This window comes from Phocoena phocoena, chromosome 9 (assembly GCF_963924675.1).
Source record: "Phocoena phocoena chromosome 9, mPhoPho1.1, whole genome shotgun sequence".
Lineage (NCBI taxonomy): Eukaryota > Metazoa > Chordata > Mammalia > Artiodactyla > Phocoenidae > Phocoena > Phocoena phocoena.
The window spans coordinates 92,689,992-92,715,115 of NC_089227.1; the positions used below are offsets into that span (position 1 = coordinate 92,689,992).

Sequence of the window (25,124 nt, forward strand, 5' to 3'; positions counted from 1 at the left end):
TGCTTTGCCATTCTGTGGTGTTTCCTGAGGGTCAAAGCATCAGTCCAGAGACATCAGGATACACTTGTGACTGCTTAAGCTCTCCTGGAGAAGACACTATGGTTCCGGTTGCTACAAAGCCCTTGTGCCCTACTTGGGGTTACTGTGCTGGGCAGCCTCCCAACTCTCCTAGCAACCAGTAAGAATCAAGCACAGAGCTTTCTCTAAGATGCTACCAGAAAAGTAAATGATGAGTTTCCAGAGTTGGACAGACCCCAGGAATTTGAAGGATGAGCCCATCAGCATCCCTTAGCATATTCCAAGCGAAGCGTTTCTCCTACTGTGCATCGATCCCAGGGACGTGAGTGAAAGGTAACTCGGATCTAGTCTGGGGCCTGGCGAGACCCCGGGAGGAGGTGGCTGCCGTACTTCCATTACTATACTTTCAAACCCTGGAGTAATGTGTCAGAGTTAAAAAGAACACAGCCTGGGCCTCAAGAAAACTGGGTCTGCTACTCTCTGTGTGATCTCAGGTAAAGCCCTTCTCCAGGCTTAGCTTCCTCATCTTTGACATGAGGAAAGTGGACGTTCCAGCTTTAACATCTACAAACTATGAACTATAAGAGAGAGAGAGGGCTTCCCTGGTGGTGCAGTGGTTAGGAATCCACCTACCAATGCAGGCGACACAGGTTCGAGCCCTGGTCTGGGAGGATCCCATATGCCGCAGAGCAACTAAGCCCGTGCGCCACAACTACTGAGCCTGTGCTCTAGACCCCGCAAGCCACAACTACTGAGCCCATGTGCCACCACTACTGAAGCCCGCACGCCTAGAGCCTGTGCTCCACAACAAGAGAAGCCACCGCAATGAGAAACTCGTGCACCGCAATGAAGAGTAGCCCCCGCTCACCGCAACTAGAGAAAGCCCGCGTGCAGCAATGAAGACCTAACACAGCCAAAAAATGAAAGGAAGGAAGGAAGGAAGGAAGAAAAGAAAAAGGAAAGAAAGAGAAAGGAAGGAAGGAAGGAAGGAAAGAAAGAAAGGGAAGGAAGGAAGGAAGGGAGAAAGGGAGGGAGGGAGGGAAGGAGGGAGGGAGGGAAGGAGGGAGGGAGGGAGGGAGGGAAGGAGGGAGGGAGGGAGGGAGGGAGGGAGGGAGGGAGGAAGGGAGGAAGGAAGGAAGGAGAGAAAGCCAGGAAGTGGAAATAGGAGCCAGGAGCTGGAAATAGCGACATTGAAAAGAACCAAGGCCTGTCATCGGAGGGTAATTCTATAGCTCATTAGCAGAGACAGGACAGACGAGCAATGGCAACACCTCACTCTGAGCAACTAATGGATACAAGTGTTGGAGAGTTTTTAAACTGCTGCAGTAAGGCCCCAAAAGACTACACACAAAACCAGCACAGCCTGGGAGGGATCTGAATCCGAGGGAAGAACTGGAGTACGCTTCCAGCCCGAGAATCTGTCAGTGATGGGTTTGGAGTAGAAGACAATTTGTGGCTATGCTACTGTCTAAATGTTGCTTCAAATGCTATCTTCTTGGTGTTTGTAGGCAAAAATAGGTAGTTAATATATAGTCAGTCTGATGGCATTGTGCTATTAAAGTTGCATTTTTCATAGCACTCTGCTGAATTAAATGTAGGTATCTCCCTGTCAGCCACTCTGAGGACCTCTGAAATAGTATTCTGGGTGCCAGACCACCAAGATGGCAGCTACTCACACTTTTGGGTAGGCCTTGGCAAGCTCACCTGCCTGGAGGGGGCAGGCCACAAACCCAACCTTTTTCTGAGATGGCAAACATTGCTGGTGCAACTGATTCCAGACAAGATAGGGGACCCCATTTAAGCTTACAGAAACTGATTAAAAATGAACCAAAAGGAACACACAACAAGATGAAGGTGCACAGCTACACATGGACTTACTTGCTTAGTTATCCCATGTCAAGGCCAAGGTTCAAACTCTAAATTTGTCAAGATTCGACCACCTAATCCTACTTATCATTAGCTAGAAGTCTGTCATTTGGCTTCTGGTCTTAATGCACTACAGAAAGATAAGAAGTAAATTTCTTGAATATTAAAAACTTCATCCTGGGACTTCTCTGGTGGCGCAGTGGTTGAGAATCGCCTGCCAATGCAGGGGACATGGGTCTGAGCCCTGGTCCGGGAAGTTCCCACATGCTGCGGAGCAACTAAGCCCGTGCGCCACAACTACTGAGCCTGTGCTCTAGAGCCCATGAACCACAACTACTGAGCCTGTGTGCTGCAACTATTGAAGCCCGCATGTCTAGAACCTGTGCTCCGCAACAAAGAGAAGTCACCGCAACGAGAAGCCCGCGCACCACAATGAAGACCCAATGCAGCCAGAAAATAAATAAATAAATAAATAAATAAATAAATAAATAAATAAAAACTTCAACCTGTCTACAGCTTTTGTACAAATTGTTTATGTGCAGCTCTGACTTTATTATTCAGCCCAGTTGTAGATTTGGCCAAAACTTTGGGAACTGAAATTAATAAACTAAAAAACAAAATGTTTATCATCAGAGAAATGAAGAAAGGGGTATAGGGAAATATTTATTTGGGTTGTTATGACAACAGAACAAGCCATCACAACAACATTCTTTCCTTTTCATCTGCTAAACTTTGGCTTGACAGAGCCTTAAGAAACACTCAGTGTCCACCCTAGAGATGAAACGGAGCAGAAATGTTATTCTAAATTCGATAGATTTTTGGCTCAACTTAAAACCCTTCTGTAACTCACACGGTGTTTGCCACGGCTCCCAGCTCTTCCCTCTTGCAGTGGGCAGCCGCAGCCGCGGTGCTGAGCAGATGAGTCGTGCGATGCGGAGGGTGCTGGTGGCAGTGACTACAGGCCTCAAGCAGGCTAACGTCCGCCCCGCGATGTCACGGGGCCACTCTCTGAGTTTGCAGCATGCCCTGTTCTCATGCCCTGCTCTGTGGTCTTAAGAAGACTGGGGCTACGGATGGCATTCGGGAGAGGCCTGCTTCTCGCTAAGCAGGGCTGGAACTCAGTGCATGTGCAGCCTGTAGAGAGTGGTGCCAGCTGATGAGGATGAAAGTACCGGCGGAACTCAGGCTGAAGGCTTTCTTCATAGACTTTCCCAGGTCAGACAGCTTGCGGCCAGCTACTTGTTTGTCATGGCCTGGCTGAAAAACACTTCAATCCCCTCTAGCTATTTTCCCATAAATCAGAACTAGACTGAGGTTGAGGCCTCCCAGAGGAGTACCCTTAGGCGGAGCGGAGGAGAGAAGGAGGGTTCTGGCTTTCTCCCTCAGTGACGTCACACCCACCATGCTTTTTGGTGGCGTTTCTGTGCTTCAATCATTAGCTAGGTCTCTGCCTCCCAGGTGAGGCAGACTTCTGTGCGCGCTCCCTGTTAGGGGAGGGGGCGCATCTGCGGGTCAGAGAGGCCCAAAAAGAGAAGGCCGTGCTGAGGCCCCCTCAGAAGAGGGCAGTTAAAGCTGCAAGAGGAGGTGCAGAGGGTACCCCCAGCTGCTGAACACAGGCTAGAGCAGAGGCCTGGGAATCCCATGAGAGCAGATCCACAACATGGTGTATATTTATCTTTAACTCACATAAGGTGAGGAGGGCCATTAGCGGAGCAATCACAGTGAGTTACCTCAGCATCTCACCGCCCTGAAGTGCCCACAATCAGAATCCCTCTAAGGGAAATGCTATTTAGATGGTTTCTACTGAACCAGATCCCTGGGGAGAGAAGTGGGCCTCCGTGAGGGTGGGGAGGGGCAGATGTCTGGTTATAGGGCTGACTTTCCCTCAGTAGCGCCTTCATAGAATCCCAGAGCATTTGAGCTAGAGGGGTCCCACTGGAATTACACAGTCTACTCCCCCACTTCACAGCTGGGCAGATGAGGTGGTTGTCCCCTGGGGCACTTTTTTAAAAAAAATTTATTTTATTTATTAATTTTTGGCTGCATTGGGTCTTCATTGCTGCACGCGGGCTTTCTCTAGTTGTGGAGAGCAGGGGCTACTCTTCATTGTGGTGCACGGGCTTCTCATTGTGGTGGCTTCTCTTGTGGCGGAGCACAGGCTCTCAGCGCACAGGCTTCAGTAGTTGTGGAGCTCAGGCTCAGTAGTTGTGGCTCGCGGGCTCTAGAGCGCAGGTTCAGTAGCTGTGGCGCATGGGCTTAGCTGCTCTGTGGCATGTGGGATCTTCCCGGACCAGGGATCGAACCCGTGCCCCCTGCACTGGCAGGCAGATTCTTAACCACTGCGCCACCAGAGAAGCCCTTTTTTTTTTGGTTTTTAAAAATATTTATTTATTTGGCTGCGCAGGGTCTTAGTTGCGGCATGTGGGCTCTTAGTTGCGGCACGTGGGATCTTTAGTTGCAGCAATGTGAGCTGTAAGTTGCAGCATGCATGTGGGATGTAGTGCCCTGACTACGGATCAAACACGGGCCCCCTGCCTTGGGAGCGCAGAGTCTTAACCACTGGACCACCAGGGAAGTCCCCCCTGGGGCGCTTTGGAAATCACAGGATGCCTGAGGGGGGATGAGTTCTGGGTCAGGAATTGAGGTGGGGGGACCTTAGTAAGTCCTGGAGTAAGATCGCTGGGAGGGCAGACACCAAGGAGCACAGTGCCAGGAGGCCTGGGGCACCCTGGTCCACAAAGTCAGAGAATATCATAGCTGGGAGAGACTTTGGAGGTCACCCAGTCCACCTGCCTCACTGGGGTCCCGGCTGGAAGGCTGAAGGCTGTAAGGGAGGGTGGGCCCTGGGGAGAAAAGCACAGATGTCTTAGCATCTTCAGGAGACAATTCTGGCCTGACTGCCAAGCACCAAGGGGGTCCTAATGGCATGTTTTTAAAAAGACTGTAGACGGACAGTCTCACAGACACTACCTCCCCGCCCCCCCACCCCAGACCACTGAGGCCTGCTCCACTTCCTCCTTTGCCCTGGAGCCAGCAGACCTTGTCTGAATCCCGGCCCTCCCACTGACCCCTCCCTCCCTTGAGCAAAGTGACTTAACCTCTGTGTGCTTTTTAGCTTCCTACTAATAGAACCTAACTGACTGAGTTGTCAAGAGCCTGAGAGAATACAGGCCCAACCCTTAGAGGAAGGAGCCTGGCCCAGGGCAGCTTCCAGCGTTCCCTGCTCTCATGGTTGCGCTGTTGTTATTCTCATCAGGTTCACTCACGCTGTGTTTCATTCTCTTCCTGCCTCAGAGCTCTCAAGGCCTTTCTTTCTTTATTTCCCCACCTCTTCAGGTCCACATGGAACTAGTGTTGGGTGGAAAGATAATTTATTGGGCAAGAGAGAGAACACTGAGCCATTTGTAACAGGACAATCATGGGCTGCTTCTGCGGACCATGAGACGACACTGAAGTCCCAGCAAGTCAGCGCTCCGAGGCGCTGGTCCCAGGCAAACCCTTGTTTCCTAAATGAGGAGACCTGGGGCCAACAGCTGAGGATGTTCAGGCCTCCTCCCGATCCGGGAAGACCCCTCTTGTGTGATGAGAGATGGACGTGCAAGCCTGAATGTTGTAAAGGGTCTAAACATGTAACTCAGGTGTTTTGTACGCACATGCATGCACGGGCACACACTGATTAGTGCACCATGGCCTGGCTCCGGACCCAAAGAAGGCGCCAGAATTATCCATGTCCCTGCCCCCGCCTCCTCCCCTACAAAAACCCCGTCTCCTCAGTGCCCCACGCCTGGCAGCTGCCGCAGAAGGAAACAGCCAGTGGGCAGTAAGGGTCTATGGCGAGAACGGCGCGCAGCAGCTACAGCTGGTATTTCACGCTCTCGTGGGTGTCTGCTGCTTGAAGAGACTAAATCTCTCAGGGCAGAGTGCCAGGCACCATAGCAGGTGGGGTGATGAGAGAAACAACCAAGTCCCTGTAATCAGAACACCGCGGTGACTTGTCTCCTGCCAGAGCAGGAGGGGAGGGGGCTGGGAGGACCGACCAAGACCCAGGGCAGGGCAGGCTCCATTCTCAGGGATGGGGTCCCTTCACCGTCCATTGTCTCTCACTACAGCAGCTCCGTGTGAGGGGATGCCCAGAGTTCAACCTGTCAACCCAGAAATCTGTCCAGGGACAAGGTAGAGGTGGCCAAGTCCCTTCCCAGACATCTCTGTCCTAAGTACTTCCCGGTGTCTTGGTGCCCTGAGCCTCTGACACATGCCCTCTGTTGCCCTGCAGGGATGCACTGGTCCTTGATGAGGCTCCCCTCCCTTTCTGTTCCCAGCTTCTCTTTCATTGTACCTTCATGAGAAAGACAGGTGATACTTTCTGTTCTCCTTCCCCCTGAAGAAAGCCTGGATTAGGGCCGGGGCCACAGGCCCTGGTGGCCACTCCTCTAGAGGCACGCCCACCTTCTCAGACATTTTCTCAGGCTGGACCCTTCCCGAGCCTAACATCTTTAAACCAGAAGCAAGCGCCTCAAGGGACTGTTTGCCCCATCTCCACTCCTGGTAATAAGCCTTCTACTCCTTGCCTAGGTCTTTCTGAGATCCATCATTTTCCCCTCCCCCAAAGGAAAGCCTGAGAATTCTACAACTAAAGACCGTGGGGGAGTGGGGGATGGTAGGGCTTCCAGAGAATATAGACAGTTACTCGAGTGCTGGTGAAATCCCATCCTGGTCACGGAAGGGTTATTTCTCAGCCTTAGCTTCCAGAGCCCTAACCCAGAGAACTCTCTGGTCCGAATTCCCCAGTGCCCAGGGAGCTTGGAGAGCTGCCTGGCGCCCAGCACCAGCTGCAGGCTATAGGCAGGGCCTGCTTCCTGAGCTGACAAAAGTACACAGGGAGTACAATAACTATGACATTAAAAGTGAATAGCTAGCTCAAAGGCAGGGTGGGAGCAGCCTGGGAGCAGCCAAGTGGCTGCCGTCCAAAGGGTAGCATCATCAAGATGACCAGATGGGCTGCGGCGGAGAGAGGGCTGGATTCCATTTCCCACCACGCCTCCTGAGGGACCCCACATTCATACACCTTGTCCTTTCCATTCTTCTTTCCCTTTTCGTCTTCCTCCCTTTTGTTTTCTAGAGTGGAGAGTCATATTTCCTCTCCAAACCACAGTTCTCCAAGTTTTGTGTTTTGGTATTTCTTCTTTCCAGATGGACTCTCAGCTGGCCTCCCTGCCTCTCCTGGTCGGTTGGCCCACCTCTAGCTGGGCCCCATATCTCAGCCCTTCCTGGAATTGCAGCCACCACTTGTGCAACTATGTCCTCAGTTCCAAAGCGAGGAAGGCTCTGATTCAGTATTTTGAAATGATGAAAATGCCAGGAATTTTTCTTTTTTAAAGTTCAGAATTAACCCAAATCCCTACTTGCATCTCCTTCAGGATCTTCTTTGATTTGTGGCCTGGGCTTTGCAAATCACTTATGTGACCACGAGGATGTGGGCGCATCCTACTGGGCAGTGAGTGTGTGTGTGTGATTTACGTTAGTACTGAGAGGAAGGGATGCCTTCGGCTGTGTCTTTGCTCTCCATCACGGTCCTGCAGCCCTCCAAGAACCAGGCCTTGCCCATCTCTGCCAGTTCCTGGCTTTCCTCTGGGCTTTCCTCTCTGCTCAGCTACACTGAGCTGCTTTGCAAGTTCCTGAAGGCGATGCTCTTGGCCTCCCGTCTCCCTGCCTTTGTTCAGAGAGCTCCTTTTGCCCGGAATGTGCTTTCTACTTGCTCTTCATCTTAGGACACAGGGAGCTCGCCTCCACTGGGAATGAGCACCCTCCTCGGTCTCCGGAACGCTCTGCCTCTAGTCAGCCTTTACAACATGCTGCTGGGTGGTCTGTTTACCTCTCCATCCCCCGCCTTGGACTGAGGCCTCTTTGAGGACAGCTCTGTGTCTTTAATGCCTCTTTCCTTAGCACATGGAAGGGTGCCCAGCACAAAGCAGAATGAGTGAAAAGTAGACCAAGTACCAGAAGAGTAGTGCACAGAAGTGTGGGCTCACCTCACTTTACACAACTGGTGTGCCTCACAAACCTCCGGCCTTAGTTGTCCACTGACTCACTCCCCTTCTTCAGAGGAGCTGCCTCTGCAATCCCAGGCAGTCCCTACCCCACAGATTCCAGACAGTGTGAGACGCCCGCCGCTCAAACACCTTAGCAGGAGTAGCCACGGGTGGTACCTGAGTTTGTCTGCGATGAAGATGACCCTCCTTTCCAGAAGCAGGGAGGCAAAAACACAGAGCAGGTGTCGGACGCTGAGACAGGAAAAGAGAGACTCAAAGTCCACGTGTTCGAGCCGGGAGTCCAGAGGGCGGCACAGTTCAATCACCTGCCAGGAAACAGGAGCAGCATGAGGGGGGCTGGGCCTCTCACACGCAGTGCAGACCTGGGGCTCTGCGATCTGCAGCAGGGGTGGCCCACTGCCAGTGGAAAAGGGAAAGAGAAAAAAAAGGAAAACAAAAGGGACTGGGAAAAGAAAGATCGCAGGAGATTGGGGAAGGAGGTGTGTTTGGTAGGGACTCAGTCTCACAGCTGCGTGTGAGGACAGTTTGGACGCAGGTGGGAAGAGAGGACTGCAGAACAAGAGGCCCTCGGCCCAGGATGGTTGGAGACCCTCCTTGTCGATAACATATCTGGAGCCCACACAGGGAGTTCTATGACTGTTGAGGTCCTGTCCCTTGCAGTCCCACAGCAAAGTGTCTCCATCTCACATGGGAATCACAGGCTCACGCAGAAGGACCAGCAGATCCAAGCGCCTCTTTCAAGACTCACCTCCTCTAGAAGGTGACTCGTAATGAACTCAACCCCATCCCGGCCCCTTCCCAGTGATGGCTCTTCCAGCTTGTATGCTTAGTGTGCGTACCTTCTCACTCCGTACTTGCTGAAATGTTCCTGAGTCCAAGTCATTACTCACGTGCTGGATTTTCTTTTTAAATAGCTGACTCCTTGGTGAGCAGAGACTGGCTTCTACTCTCAGCACGGCACCTGCCTGGTGCTGCCCAGACAGTGGGGCTCACTAAGGTTGACACCCCCATGGCCAAGCCACCTGCGTCTGTAGGGGTAGTCTAGGATTCTCCAGCAACAGGGGGAATGCTCCTCTCTGTGCTGGGAAGTTGGGTTGTTCCAGAATATCCCAGACACATCCTCATCCTTCCCCTGTCCCCAGAGGTGACCTGCTCTTCCGAGGGCCTTTAGAACTGGAGACTCAAGGCTGAATGGGATCTGCTCTCTGATATCCACAGAGTCACACACAGGGAATGGGAAGGATGAAAACAAGCTCTGGCGTCAAATCCCAGCCCAGCCAAGGAAAGGGACGTGCTTCAAAGTCTAGGATGAATAAAAAGTAGTACCTGAGCTTATCTTCCCTGAAAAGAATCTGCTTTACACTATAAAGTGGTAGAGGTGATGCAGACCAAAAACCTGAATAGGTTTAAATACGATTTATGAAGGCAGTAGCCTAATAAGAGAAGCTAAAGATGTTCACTGCCCTGGCACAGTTCTGAGCCAGAATCCTGGGCTGGATGGACTGGACTTAGGGTGGAATTTATGATACTCTTAGAAATGGGTGATCTGGGGCAGCCTGAGGAGCAAGAGGACATCGCTGAATATGACAGCCCACTGGAAGCCAGCCCCTGGGATCACTGGGACTTGGCCACAGTCTGGGCTACTCCCCCCAGGACAGGAAAGGACTCTGATGGCTTACCTCAGTTCCTGATCCTGGCAAGAAGTTCTTGACAACAATGGTTTTGCCCAGGGCTGGGAAAGGGGCTTCCATGACGCTCCTCATGAGAGGCTGGACCAGGGCGGGAGAGATGCCTCGTCGTTTTTCCACCTCATCCAAGATCTGCAAGGGGCAGAAAAGCAGCTCAGCTATCCTGAAGTCAGGTCATCAAGGTGTAGCTCTGTTCCAGATGAAGTGGGCCTGCCACAGAGGCTGAGGAATTGTGGGGAAGCCCGTTGTCCTCATCAGGCCAAATAAAGTCTCTTTCACCTTGTGTGTTAGGGCCCCAATTCTCTCCTCTATGCAGCCCCTCTTTTTCCATGTGACTCTGTAATTTCTCCCACTAAAGGGGTGAAGTATAGTTTCTTGCCCCCTTGACTTTGAAAACTGTCCTGTTTGTCACACAGGTATGGCCATGTGACTTACTGGATTGATATATGCATTCTCAATGGGAAGAATAGCACCCCCAAAGAGGTAAAAATTGGTTTGGGGGTTGGTGGTGAAAAACTTAGATATTGTGAGGGTTTATAGCCTTCTAAGGTGCCATAGTACATAAACAGATATGCGATATATCTATGGAATTAAAATTTCTCTGGGGGGGGCACTTCCCTGGTGGCACAGTGGTTTAAGAATCTGCCTGCCAATGCAGGGGACACGAGTTTGAGCCCTGCTCCAGGAAGATCCCACATGTCACGGAGCAACTAAGCCCATGCGCCACAACTACTGAGCCTGTGCTCTAGAGCTCACAAGCCACAACTACTGAGCCCATGTGCCACAACTACTGAAGCCCGTGCGCCTAGAGCCCGTGCTCCATAACAAGAGAAGCCACCGCAATGAGAAGCCCGCGCACTGCAACAAAGAGTAGCCCCCGTTCGCCACAACTAGAAAAAGCCCGCGCACAGCAACAAAGACCCAATGCAGCCAAATAAATAAATAAATAAAATAAATTAAAAAAAAAGTTTCCCTGGGGGGTAGCCATTTGGGCAACACAAACCAAAACCAATGAGATACCACTTCATACCCATTAAGATGGCTGAAATAAAACACAGGTAACAGGTATTGGTGAGGAAGTGCAGAAATTGGGACCCTCATACACTACTGGTGGGAATGTAAACTAGTGAAGTTTTTCTTTTGAAAACAGTCTGGCAGCTCCTCAGAAAGTTAAACATAGAGTTACTATATGACCCAGCAATTCCACTCCTAGGAATTTAACAAAGAGAAATGAGGACATGTTCACATGAAAACTTGTACACGAATGTTCATAGGGCATTATTCATAGTAGTCAAAAAATGGAAATAACCTGAATGTCCATCAACTGATGAATGACAAACGAAATGAGATATTCATATAGTGGGATATCATTCAGCCTTAAGCAGGAATAAAATACTGGTACGTGCTACAACATGGATGAACCTTGAAAACACTGTGCTAAGTGAGATAAGCCAGACACAAAGGGACAAATAGTGTATAATTCCACTTACATGAGATCCTAGAGTCGAATTCATAAAAGAGACAGAAAGTAGAGTAGAGTGGTGGTTGCCAGGGGCTGGGGGAGGAGGGAACAGAGAGTTAGTGTTTAATGGGTACTGAGTTTTAGTTTGAGGAGATGAAAAAGTTCTCGAGAGGATGGTGGTGACAGCTGCACAGCAATGCGAATAAACAAAATGTCAATCAATTGTGCACTTAACAATGGCTAAAATGGTACATTTTATGTTATGTATATTTTAGCACAATAAAAAGACAAAAAATTAAAAATAATTCCATGGGGAGGGGAGGCAATTGAGAAAAAAATATCTAAAAAGGCTGCTTAGGGGATCAATAATGAGAAAAAGGTTGAGGACGACTGTGCCAGCAGAATGACGCAGAAGTGACAGTGGGCCAGTTCTAAGCCCAGGCCTTAGGAGGCCTGCCTTATGTGTTTCTGCTCGCCCTCTCATGCCCCTGCCACAGCTGCGAGAAGAGCACGCATGGGACAGCTTACTGTCTAAGGGAGGTGACAGATGTGTGAGCCAGACCCGCACCCAGACTTGCAGCCTTAAGCACAGCCCAGCCAGCCTAGATCAGCCAACCCCCAGCCTACTAGCAGCACATGAGTGAGCCCATGGAGACCGGCAGAGCCAAACCCCAGCTGCCTGCCCCTCTGTGAGAGTAAATGATGGCTGCTTTATACCATGGTCGTTTGTTACATAGCATTATTGTAGCAATACTTCTGCCTTTCTTCAGAGATTCTGAGAGCTGTTCTTATCCATGATTCCTCTTTCTGTACTAAAGGACAATTTGCCATTTTAGTTATCCTTGTCCCTCACCTAGAAATAGCTTGAGATTTTGGAATCATTTAGCCAAAGCTCTGTCTATGGTTCTATGCTGAATATCTGCTGTGTGATCTTTGGCAAGTCTTCATACTACAGTCTTAAAACATATGCTGTCACAAAACTGACATGAAAATGCAGGACTGTGCACCACACGAGTATGTGAGGATGTCTACTTGCTCTGCACCCCCTGCCCATGACATAGCAATGCAGCTTATGTGAACCCCAAAGCTGCCCCTGGGTGCTGGGCTACCTCACATCAGCTGTTTGCTCCTAGATTCATAAGCATTCTTGCAACAACAAGGGCTATGACCTACAGCCTTATTTCCATGTTTAAACAAACCCATGTTGAAGACTGGCATGAGCAGCAATGCATATCTGTGCTGCAGCTGGTAAATGACTGACTTTAATGTACAATGATTACCACTTCACGTGGAGTGGAGGTAAGACCATGACTCAGATTACACTGATAACATTAACTACCTCAGACTTGCATACAAGTTCTACCGTGGCAAGAGGTCACGCTACATCAGTATAATTCAGGCTTCCTCTGAGTTCAGGAGGAGGGTGGGCAGGAGGGAAACTTTTGTTTCGGAATGCTTTTAGGGAGTGTTGCTTACATCCGTGGAGAGCAGATGTGGGACTTCAATTCTCTAAAAGAAAGCTCAGACTGAAATACGTGCTCAAGAAGGATTTTAAAAAAATTTATGGAGGGACTTCCCTGGCGGTCCAGTGGTTAAGACTCCAGGCTTCCACTGCAAGGGGCATGGGATCGATCCCTGGTTGGGGAACTAAGATCTGCATGCTGTGTGGTGTGGCCAAAAAAAAAAATTTATGGATTATATATTTAGGTCTGGTTAACACAGGAAAAACGTTGAATTATACCTAACTTTTGAGATTGGCATCATATAGCATAGTAATTATCTCCTACACACCATTCCGGAATACTTGGGTGGGTAAGCCAATTCACCACGGCAATCCCTATGTCTTGATATATTGGCTCATTTTCCAAAAAGAAGGACCAAATTATACTAAGATTTTGATAGAGCACTCTTGCGATAACAAATCTTGCACACACACAACAGATATACACACACGACACATATACACAACACACAATGTGACAAAAGATAATGCTTAAGAGAAGGAAATTAAAACGTATGGAATATTCTGGGGAGATCCTCTGCCCCTCCCATCCTCAACTGCAATGACTTTGACCTTCTCCCCTCCCCCACTTTCTGGGCCACAACCTTCATCAACTCATTTCCTGTCCTAAAGTTTAGAGAATAGATGAGGCTCAAGGAAGGGAGGAGGAAGAAGTGGGAAGGAAAACAGGTGGGGGAATAAGAGGATAAAAGTCACACGAGTTAGGGTGTCTCCTGTGTCCTCCTGGGCCCTGCCCTGCATTCCCTCCCTCCCTTCCTTCTCTGAGGCCCAAGTCCTCACCTTCGAAAAGAGGCTGAAGCATCCCAGGCGGCTCACGATGCAGTAAACTTCAGGGAGACGCTTTCCTTTGCCACCAGGCTTTTTGGAGTGAAACACAAGGAAATCATGAGTGTTACCAATCTCAGGGGAGGAAAGACCCCAAATGTTTTTAACATGGTGCCTATTGTTTCCATACACCATAGCTTTTAAAAATCAGTGAGGTAAGCAGTTACCAATACCCCGTCTTATAGGTGAAAGCACTTCTGGTTACGCAGACATATTTTTTAATTCTCCCAAAGGGACCAAATCAAGAGTGTTGTGCACATAGCAGGTGCTCAATATGGCCTATAGCACCATAAAATAAGGAATCTTAACTTGTTTACCCATACCATTGTAATTCCTCCCAAGGAAATTATTTATTCTTTATCATTATTATAATAAGTCAGAATGAGAAATCATTTCTGAAAATCCTTTTTGGAAACTGACTTTTAATTTTCAAAACAAAAAAGGCAAACAATCTCAACACTTAAACTCTAAAGTAATTATATCAACAAAATTTATTATCCCACTTAACTTTTTCGATTATTATCCATACTTTTTATTCACTAACTACTAAACAGCCACTATGTGCCATGCATTATTCTTGACTATATTAGCCTATTTATAAAAAGACTAAAATATACTCTCGGTGGAAAATGATTTGCCACTACAGAAGATCGCCCCCAAAATGGGCCTCAAAAAGACCAGTTCTTAAATGTTTTGGCAAAATCATTTCATTGAAATAAGTTTCTGACTTTTATAGGTTAATGTTCTGAAGGAGACACTTAAATTATTTGCGTCATAAACAACAAAGCCATCCTTCTTCTGCCCTAACAACTATTATGAACGTTCTCTGTAAGCTCTCAAAGTCTGTTTAGCACACTTTATTAGAAAGGACATTTGGTTTGAGGACAGAAAGGTCATTTATTTGGCAGGGAAAACAATGGAGAGAGTATTTTCTTTCCAAAGGAGACAGACAATGTTCCCTCTACCAGTAAGACTCACGTGGACCCCCAAATATTCCTTCCTGTTTTTAACTGCCCCGGTAAACTTGCTACACCTCCTGTCCCTTCTCGTGTGGCACGTGGTGAGTGAGACCTCAGGAAGCCAGCGCCGGCTCTGCACAGAGCTCTTGCTGACTGAGAGCAGGACGTACTGACCAGCAGTCTTCGGCAGTAACCGAACCTCCTGCTCCCATCTTCTCCAGTTAAGACAAACGAGAATGTTTCACTGTGGTTGGGAAAACGAAAGCGCGTTACAAAGCAAAACAAAACTAAAGTCACATCGCGTTGAGCAACCAGGGGACATTCTGGAGGAGGCTGTCAAAAAGGGCTGCTCGCTGTCTGGCTTGTCCATCTCTGGGCTGGGGCTCCGGTCACCTACAGCTTTGGAGTCTGTGTCAGGGACAGGGAGATCTAAAGTGTCGCTGCGTCCTGAGAGGAAGTGAGGAATTTTCTTTTCACCCTGAGCCCTCATATAATCCTATCACCTGGGCCATCCCATTGCATGCACACAGCAGTCATTATCTGAGCCCGGGAGTGAGGTGGCATCTGCTGATCTAGGGATGTGCCTCAGCGAGGGAGCAGTGGAAGAGTGGGACACTTCTGTGCCCCTCTCGGAACTGCCCCTTGCGTGGCTCTCCTAGGCACTGTCTGTGCAGGCCAGCGCGAGGCCTGGACCGTCCCTAAAGACTGCTGGGCCAACTTCAAGGAACTCAGTATCCCTCAAACACTTAGGATTTGGAGTCTCCTGAGTTTGGTCAGTTACTGAAACATCTGATTAAAAAATATCGGTATCCAACAACATGGGTTAAAGCAGAAATGTAAACTTACCACAATCCGAGTAACAGCTGGATGGGCTACTGAAGAAGTATTTCCAGAGCACTGGACAAGTATTAGTGACGGGCAATGTTTTCCTAGGCTATGAATTACCTTATTGCCCATCACGTCAGCTTATGAAACACACTCCCAGGTGGAGCGGGAGATCTGGGAATCTGCATACTTAGCAAGGTGGTTCTTGTCTCCAGGCAAGTTTTAAAAACACCTGTGGAGGAAACTGCTACACTCGGGCCCACCAGGATCACTTAACAGTAGGACCGACTTATGGGGTCTACCATCTATGACCCCCTCTAGTTCTTGCTTCAGTCTTTGCAGGAGGGGAGGGGGATGCCAGCACATACCTGGTAAACTGCTGGACAGGAGTCCAGTCCTTGGCGTCAGGGAAACAGAATTGGGGGATAGCCTTCAGCTGGTCCTCAGCTTCTCTCATGAACTTGAAAGACCTTTCCAACTGCAGGCAGAAGGGCGAGAGAAGATTGGAGAATAAACCCCAGCACCGGAGAGTAAGGCAGATGCTTGGCAAGAGCTCATCTCCCACCTTCCTGAAGTTATGACTGCCACCTTAATCTCCACTTTGAGGAGGGTTTGCAGCTCAGTCTGCTTGGGGCTTTTTGTCCCCAGGGCAGTTCCAACTATAATCTTATGGGGGAAATGAGGAGAAAATAAGTGTGCTTTAGAGAAATGTTCTCTATGCAGAACATTCTGGAATGTAAGTATTTTAATCAATAAAGAAACGCTGTCACAGCAATCCCTTCCAAACCGGAGACTCATGAATCTGCAAGGCAGAACCTCAAATCCAGTTTTCTGACCTCTGGGCCCAGGCAAATGCGCCCCTCCTTGATCTAGGCAAAGACGTTTTACAACACTTTTTAGTGACTACATCCAGCTAAATTACATTATATGGTGAAATTTAACTCATTTCAGGAAGTCTTTGAATGTCAGAACTAAAGGAAAACTAGGTATCATCCAGCCTGACCTTCTTATTTTAGAGATAAGAAAATAAGCCCCGGGAAGTTAAGTGATTTGTCCATGATCACACAGCTAGTATGGAATCTAGTAGAGAATCAAAATGATCTTAATCTCTAGCCTGTCTGTCTTTCTCTCTCTCTCTGATTTATCTGACATATCACAGACTGGATGAACATCATCTCATTTCAAAATGGAATGAATCAATAAAGTCTGATTTAGAGATGATATTTAAAGCCACGAGTCTGCTTGTTCTGTGTCTGAACAGGTTACCTGCGCTAAAAAAAAGCATCCCATTCTGTTGGACAGCAATGCAGATGCAGTTAACCATACTGTACTTCACACATGGAGATGTTGGGACGGTGCATTTCATGTTATGTGTGTTTTTTTTGTCTCAGTTGAAAAACAAAGGCACTCTAGGTATAAGTTTGGGATACAAAAAGGAATAGTTTATAATTAGCACAGTTAGCTTATACATTGGTACTTCTAATGTGTTGGGAAGAATTGTTGGCTTTTGTTGTGTTGTTGATGATAGGTTTACACTTGTTAAATTTCCTTTATAAACAGTTAAAGAAAATAAATTATGCTAAAATTATCTTCAGTCATTTGAAATATCAGATATTTGAAGTGAGTGGAGTATGAATTTCTAAAGTTACGAAATTGTAATGTCTAACCTAAATTCTTACTAGAATATTTTCCATAATTTCTTATTTTGTTTCTCATAGTTTGCCATTGGCCTCCACCTTAAACCAGGCTGGCAGAGAGTTTCTGACATCTGCAGGCCAACAGTACCTTTGACTCCTTCACAGAGGATCTACAAGCCTTCCCAAGGCCATGAAACGTCAGAGAACAGAGGTCTCTGGAGAGCATCCAAAAGAATAGAACACTGGGCTGATGGCTTTCAATTTGAAAACCTACTTCTAGTATGATTCCCCTTAGGCTAGATCAAATTTAACTACAGCTGCTACTACTGTTAATGGCTGAGACAACTATCCATGAGTGAAACACAGCCACCATATGTAGACTGAAAGCCAGTCATTAACGGTCCTTTAGTTTTTCTTCTTCAGCATAAATAGTCACTCTTTCTTTTCTGTATAATTGTTCTCTCTTCTATCCATGACTCAGAGGCTTCCAAATGGTCCTGGAACAGTCTTTGAGTTGATAATTCACTAGCTCAGACTGTTGCCAAAGCAATAATTTTTGATTACCCTTGGACAGTCTTGCAGAGAAGCAAATACCAGCTGGGTGTAGTTGTTGGAAGGGGTCATTAATCATCACAGAGTGAAGGACCCCAAACTATAAATAATACAAAAGGAAGGAACAATGACATTTCTCCACAGTGGAAACAGCATTAGAGAACTGAAGCATAGGCCTTGTAGAGAAATGAGTTCTAGTGCTTTTCAACGTGGCCCAGTCACCATTTGGATGAACCCACCCTCAGACCACATGCACGATACTCAAAAATATGTGTATATACACATGTGCTTACACACACTGTCATCAATGTATGAGTTATCAACCCGTATGTGCACATACATGCTCTTACAGGCACAGGAGCACATTTATAGGAAGTGGCCCGCAGAGATCTCTCTTACAAATAGAACCAATCACAGATGGCTGGAAAACAGCCTGACCTCCATGAGTTGTCATAAAGATAACTGCAAGATATCAAGCATTTTAAGGGAATACAGCAGGCATGATCTCTAGTGTGCAAATATGGAGTGTAAACCTTGATTAAAGTGGCTATAGGGGTGGAGGATAAAACTCATGAAAAAGAGTTAAAAGTGAGGAGGCAGAAGGAGAAAAGGGGCCTTCTGACAGAGGGAGCAAGTGAAGGGAAGGAGATATAAAGTAGCCTGGCATGCAAAAATGCATATAAAGGATGATCAGCGTAACATTAAAAATACATATCTAAAGAAATACCGGCAGCAAGATACATTTCCAACAGAAAGAGAGTGGTTAAATAGATTAGAGTAGGGGATTCCCTGGTGGCACAGTGGTTAAGAATCCGCCTGCCAATGCAGGGAACACGGGTTCGAGCCCTGGTCCGGGAAGATCCCACATGCCGCGGAGCAACTAAGCCCGTGCGCCACAACTACTGAGCCTGCACTCTAGAGCCCGTGAACCACAACTACTGAGCCTGCGCTCTAGAGCCCGTGAGCCACAACTACTAAGCCCGCGCACCTAGAGCCCGTGCTCCACAACGAGAAGCCACTGCAACGAGAAGCCCGCGCACCGCAACTAGAGAAAGCCCGTGTGCAGCAACGAAGACCCAATGCAACCAAAAATAAATAAATAAATAAATTTTATTAAAAAAAAAAAAGATTAGGGTATACCCACATAATGCAGCATTATGTAATTTCAAAAATGATGTTTTAGGGGCTTCCCTGGTGGCGCAGTGGTTGAGAATCTGCCTGCCAGTGCAGGGGACACGGGTTCGAGCCCTGGTCTGGGAAGATCCCGCATGCCACAGAGCAACTGGGCCCGTGAGCCACAATTACTGAGCCTGCGCGTCTGGAGCCTGTGCTCCGCAGCAACAGAGGCCGCGATAGTGAGAGGCCCGCGCACCGCGATGAAGGGTGGCCCCCGCTTGCCACAACTAGAGAAAGCCCATGCACAGAAACGAAGACCCAACACAGCCATAAATAAATAAATAAATACATTTAAAAGTAACAGAACATACGATAATTTAAAAAAAAAAAAAAAAATGATGTTTTAGAGTTTGTATTAAATATGTTTATAAACAATGACAGGTTTATAAAACGACACGGAAATTACACAATGTATGATCTTAGTTTTGGAAGAAAATTATACTATGAGAAAAGACTGGAAGAAAACACAATAAAATGCTAACAGTGATGATCTCTGTGGGATTAGAGATGGCTTTTTTCTTTATACATTTCTGGATTAGTCCCCCTTTCAACAGTGACTATGCAACTTTCCACTCTTTAAAAAAAGTTTTAATGTGATGTCTAAGAGTCTGGAGATTCCATGTTGGAAACTCAAGCATTCAATAGTTAGGTTGATTCATTAATTCATTCACAAATTAATGCTTTTATTCCTGGAACACTGGTTAAGTATTGCTATATGTATAACATTGTGCTATGCCCCAAAGGAAATAAATAAAATAATAGGACAGTCCTTCATGCGTTGGTGCAAGTGTGGTTCTCAACTAAATATGGGCACACCCAGAGCACTGGGGTTTTCAGAGCATCAACCCTGAAGCTCAGATAGAGAAAGTGGAATAAGTGCCGGTGTGGAGGGCTGGTGCCTGTGGTTTATTTCAGTTATACATATTTCCATCCTAAACTCCAAGCAGAGGACTTGATTGCTGTGCTGGAACCCAGTGTGCAGGACAGAAGGAAGGCTGGTTTGAGAAAGGAGAGGGGCAGCTGGAACCTAGGTCTTGGAAGATGCTGGGATCATGCTTGGGTGGTGGCAGCAAAGGGAGGCCCTGATGGGACTAGGACATGAGCGCCCTCCCCTGTCCTGTCTCTGCGCACCTGCATTGTATGCACTGTACAGAGACTGTCACATTGACCTCGTGAGTCTTTGTAGGCTTATCTCATGCCCTCCTATCAGAGTGTAAGCTCCTTGAGGACAGGAAACACATTTTGCTCATCTCTGTAATGCCCTGGGGCCAAGCAGAAAACAGCTTGAAAGTAAAAGGGTCTCAGTAAATTCTGGCTGAACTCAATTAGAATGTGGTGGAAGCTCTTTATTACTGATGTCAAAGGCTAAGAATAATTTATATATTCTAGGCCACGTCATTTTCAGCTTTACTGAGCGCCGTTTCATTTTAGGAGCCATAATTTAATATATGGTAAAGCCACATCCACACAGCCATGACCCATGTGAGCACAGAACAGGATTCTCGTGCATACACACATACAGAGGCACACAGGGCACGTAGGGTGTGTAGCATGGACACAAACACGACACTCCTTAGGGAGAGTTGTGCGGCTGATGGAAAGAAGCTTCTAGGGCAGGTTGGGAAGAGATGTGGCTGGATAAGGAGACGGGGAGGATGAAGAGGGTAGTACAGTCAGCACAGTGACCACAGGAAGGGGCTAAGTATTTCTGCCCCTGCTTTGAGTCTTGACTCTCACACCTCCTCGGACCTCGCAAATTCTCCAGCAGCGGTTTTATTCATTTGATATACCTTAAATTAGGACCCATTTTTGAAATTCTAAGCACTGAATGTTCCTTGGGCTCCTGTACCTCCCTGAAACCGTGAGTACCAATAAGATTTTGTCAAGAATGCTGCAGTCCCTGGCAGGCTGCAGACGCCTGGCCCACCCTGTACCTTCAGAGGGAACTGCTGGGTGAGCTCGGGCACATACGCAGCGCCGGCCTGCTTCTTGTGCAAAGACACGACCACAAAGTACTCGAAGAGCTGCCTCTCCTGGTACTCGATGAGCTCCCGGTCCAGTGATGGGTATCTTGGAGCCTGCTTCAGGCGTGACTTCACATTGACCAGGCGCTGGCTGTGGGCTAGAGAGGGAGTAGAGGGGAGAGAGAGAGAGAGAGAGAGAGAGAGAGAGAGAGAGAGAGAGAGAGAGAGAGAGAGGAGGGAGGGAGGGAGGGAGAGAGAGATAGGGAGGGAGGGAGGGAGGGAGGGAGGGAGAGAACGCCTGAAAATGACTCACCCCCAATGTGGAATTGCACAGAGCTGCAACACATTGTGTAATTCCTAGCTCAAAGAACTTTTTCTAATCCTAAAAGAGTGTTCCCACATTTAACAAATTAGTACAAAGCTCTTTATTTGGGATTCTTGCCAGAGTTCTAGTTGGAGCAACACCTGCCGGGCCACCAGGCTAATCGGGGTGCAGGAGCCTGGAATGTGGGATCTGCTGTCTGGACTTAGGGCAGCGGCTTGCGTGATCCTTGGGTTCCTCTGTCAGATGGGGTGGGGATTCCTCCCTTCACTCACTTTCTTCAGCTTTCAGTTTGGGGGATGTGACAAAATCCAGACCCTAGAGCTTTTGGAGCTGGGAGCTTTGAAAATATTCCATGTGGCTCAACTGGCAGAGACCTGACTAACTCAGGAACCCCCATCTGCCTTCTCTCCTGCCACCATTCTGTGCAATGGAAGTGACTGGCTTCGTTCCAGAGGTGGGAGCAGGTGGGTGCTGGAGGCAAATGAGGCAAGGCCACTGAGCAGATGGGTCCCCATCACCTCACTGAGCAGCCCTGGACTATGGCTTTCTTTGGCTTCCCCCCTAGGGTCTGAAAAGTTGTGGAAAATTCACTAAAGCCTAGACTGAGATCACCAAATTTAGATCCACAGGGATCAATAATTTCAGCGACTTCATTTGACAGATGAGGAACTAGAGGCCCTGGATCTCAAGTGATTTCTTCCAGATCACAGAGCCAGGAGTAGGGCAAGAGCCCCAGGTCTCTGGAGTCCCAGGCCAGCACACTGTACCTTACACAGGTGTGAGAAACACCTATGACATAACGGAAAGGCACAGGAACGGGGTGTCACTGCAGTGGTAGCCACCCTGGATCTCTAGAACTGAGCTATAGGCTCAGGGACCGAACAGGCCCACTCTGGCCAGGCTCAGACTTTCACGACTTGTCCAACAAGCTCGTGCAAGGCCACTGTGTCCCGTCCCTCACACTGAACAGGAAGTGCTACCTTCGCAGCTTCCCAGTCACCTGCACGCGCCCTGCACAGCAACTGCTCTTCTCACCTTTCAGCTTCTCCTCGGTGTCACTGTCAGACTCACTGTTCTCATCTGTCACTAGACAAAAAAACACAACAACAAAAGGAAGAAAGTTGCAAGTGTGGGTTTTTCTAATGCAGGAAACTTTTTATATGTGGTAGCACAAATCCAAGACTTCTAGTTCAGAGGGGCTGTTTTCTTTTTGTCTATTCAAATGTAATGAACAAACTATGTCTTTGTCCAACTACATGTGTTTCCAAATTAATTTGGCTTTAGTTCAGATGGTACCTATATAAATACAGCAAAAGATACTGGCTCCTTTAATGTATACTAAGCAAAGAAGGTTGCTCCCATGGTGGTCAGAGCATGCAGCCCTAGGCTGACCTGAAGGATACACAGGGAGACAGGATGGTGGGGGACATTTCCAAAGCCCCCAACTTGTTCTCCTCCTTGCTGAGTCAACCCCAAACAACAGGAAGCCACTTCTAGGAAGATTCTGTTTTCAGATTCTTGGGGGAGAAGGGATGGTGGCGGGGCCCTACCTTTTCCTGAGTTGCTCTCCGTGGACTGGGACAGCCTCTTCACCCGTTTCTTTCCTCTCCGGGCCTCATAAATGGCATTGATTCGCAACACCAGCTGCCAGACACGGGGAGAAGAAAAGCCAGTGTGAGCAGTCTCCTCCCTGCGGCAGCTGGGATTCCCTCGCTGCCCATTCTCTTTTAGGAGGGTGGCGGGCCAGGGAAAGGGGGTGGGGGGAGACATTTCCCACTGGCCCGCCGGCGTCTTTCAGTCATTCCTCTGGGCCAGATAGCATGACTGTCAAGAACACTGAAGGACGCTGCCAGCCTCACTGATGTATGGGCAGGTGTCGTCTGAATATGCTAACGCACCCAGCTGAGACACAGAGGGAGACGATTTCATTGGCTAAATGGTGTGATGGCTGTTCCCCGCCGCTCAGCCCCCCCCACCCCCCGGCCCTGATAGTGAAATGTAACTGTGGTTTGGGAAGGAGCTTTTGCCCCCAAAGCAAAACAAGGAAAGAAAGAGACAGAAAAAAAAATGTTCCCAGGCAGGGCCCCTTTCATAGGCACCATGCCAAAGAGTGTCTGAGCAGCAGGAAGGGACCAGGGACTGCGGTGGCTCTTGAGTCCGAGCTCAGGACTGCAGGGAGGAGTGCCGTGTACCGGGCACACCGTCCTTCCTGCAGAGGACACACTGGCCGCAGACTTGCTGAGGCCTTTCATGACCTCTCTGGCGCTCAGAAGCCGAGCTGCTCAGCAGACACCTTAGTAAGCAGCACATCCTCCAGACTGACTATAGCAGAACCGTCTGGTGACTGAGGCCCAGGGTCACTTCCCCTCAGGCTTTACGGCACCACCTGCAACTTTCAAGAGAAGAAGCTTCCTGGACTTCCCTGGTGGCACACTGGTTAAGAATCCGCCTGCCAATGCAGGGAACACGGGTTCGAGCCCTGGTCTGGGAAGATCCCACATGCAGTGGAGCAACTAAGCCCGTGCGCCACAACTGCTGAGCCTGTGCTCTAGAGCCCACGAGCCACAACTACTGAGCCCATGAGCCACAGCTACTGAAGCCCGTGCGCCTAGAGCCCGTGCTCCGCAACAAGAGAAGCCACCACAATGAGAAGCCCGCGCGCTGCAATGAAGGGTAGCCCCCGCTCAATGCAACTAGAGAAAGCCTGCGAGCAGCAACGAAGATCCAACACAGCCAAAAATAAATTAAAAAAAAAAGAGTATAAGCTTCCTGGGTTCCACCTGGTTGGGAGAAAGGGAAGTCTACCCATGCATAATCGACACAAACCAACTAGTGACTTTAAAGGGGAGCTGTCTGTAAGTTGCTGCCTTGAAAGGTTGAAAATTCTTTCATACATTGGGAAGAACAGGAGCAGGTGTGCTATGGTAAACTGGGTGATGCGTACCCGTCAGGGACAGTTGCTAATACCCACCTCTGCCCCCTACTCCTCGATCCCCTCCCTAAAGAAGTTCACCAGCTCCTCTCTACAAGCACTGGCCCACCAGAGAGAGGAGGGTGGCTTATTCTCAAGGCCTCCTTGTGGCCGGCCTGGGTTCCGTCCCCCCCCAGCTCTGCAGACTCTCACTGACACGGCCCTGCCATAGCCTCGGTCATCTGCGCCCTCTGGCTCCTGACGGGAAGGCCAGCCCTGGCCTTGCCAGCTCTCGGTGTGAACTCCTCTTCCCTAACCGTGAACCTGACCCGACTGAGGCCTCTGCCTTCACCCCCAAATCCCTGCCATGTGGAAGCTCTTTATATTTGCTCTCACAAACCAGCCATCTCCTTGAGAGCTCACACCCCTGAACTGGCCTTCTTTTCTTTTCCCGCATGTTCTAACTAGTGGGATGTAACACTAACCCCATTTCCCATGCAAGAAGACACCGTATCAACAGTATTGTTCACAAGGACCAAGAAGTGAAAACAACCCAAATGTCAACTGATGGATGAATGGATAAACACAATGTAGCACGTACATACAATGGAATATTATTCAGCCTTAAAAAGGAAGGAGATTCTGACACATGCTTCAACATGAATGAACCCTGAGGATTTCATGCTAAGTGAAATAAGTCACAAAAGGACAAATATTTTATGACACCACTTATACGAGGTACCTAGAGTAGTCGAATTCATAGAGACAGAAAGTAGCATGGTGGTTGCCAGGGGCTGGGGGGAGGGGGGGAATGGGGAGTTAAGTGTTTAATAGGTGCAGCGTGACGGTTGCAGAACAATGTGAATGTACTTAATGCCACTGAACTATACATTAAAAAATGGTTAAAACGGTAAGTTTTATGTTATGTATATTTTATCACGATTTTAAAAATACAGGCAGGGCTTCCCTGGTGGCGCAGTGGTTGAGAGTCTGCCTGCCGATGCAGGGGACACAGGTTCGTGCCCCGGTCCGGAAAGATCCCACATGCCGTGGAGCGGCTGGGCCCGTGAGCCATGGTCGCTGAGCCTGCACGTCCGGAGCCTGTGCTCCGCAACGGGAGAGGCCACAACGGTGAGAGGCCCGCGTACCGCAAAAAAAAAAATACAGGTAAATAAACAAATGAGTTGCTAGGTCAAATTGTTTTTGGAGAGAAGGAAATTTTTAAACCTTTTCAAAATCTCCCCCCAAAATATCCAAAAATTAACTAGAAAGAAGACATTTACAATATAGTTAATATCCTTCCATTTGTTTAAATAAAATGAACACTAGACTGTAAGCTCCATG

At 48.4% G+C, this 25,124-nt stretch overlaps 1 protein-coding gene across 1 annotated transcript in view; it reads right to left on the reverse strand.

The window, feature by feature from the left end:
• DENND2A (DENN domain containing 2A) overlaps window positions 1-25,124 on the reverse strand; it is an 89,587-nt gene that overhangs the window by 13,236 nt on the left and 51,227 nt on the right. The window contains exons 7-14 of the mRNA XM_065883592.1: window positions 22,420-22,513; window positions 21,905-21,955; window positions 20,515-20,702; window positions 15,584-15,693; window positions 14,565-14,634; window positions 13,387-13,464; window positions 9,614-9,754; window positions 8,091-8,239 (exon numbers count right to left, since the gene is read on the reverse strand). Of these exons, the coding sequence (XP_065739664.1) occupies window positions 8,091-8,239; window positions 9,614-9,754; window positions 13,387-13,464; window positions 14,565-14,634; window positions 15,584-15,693; window positions 20,515-20,702; window positions 21,905-21,955; window positions 22,420-22,513 (881 nt within the window). The remainder of the gene's footprint in view (window positions 1-8,090; window positions 8,240-9,613; window positions 9,755-13,386; window positions 13,465-14,564; window positions 14,635-15,583; window positions 15,694-20,514; window positions 20,703-21,904; window positions 21,956-22,419; window positions 22,514-25,124) is intronic.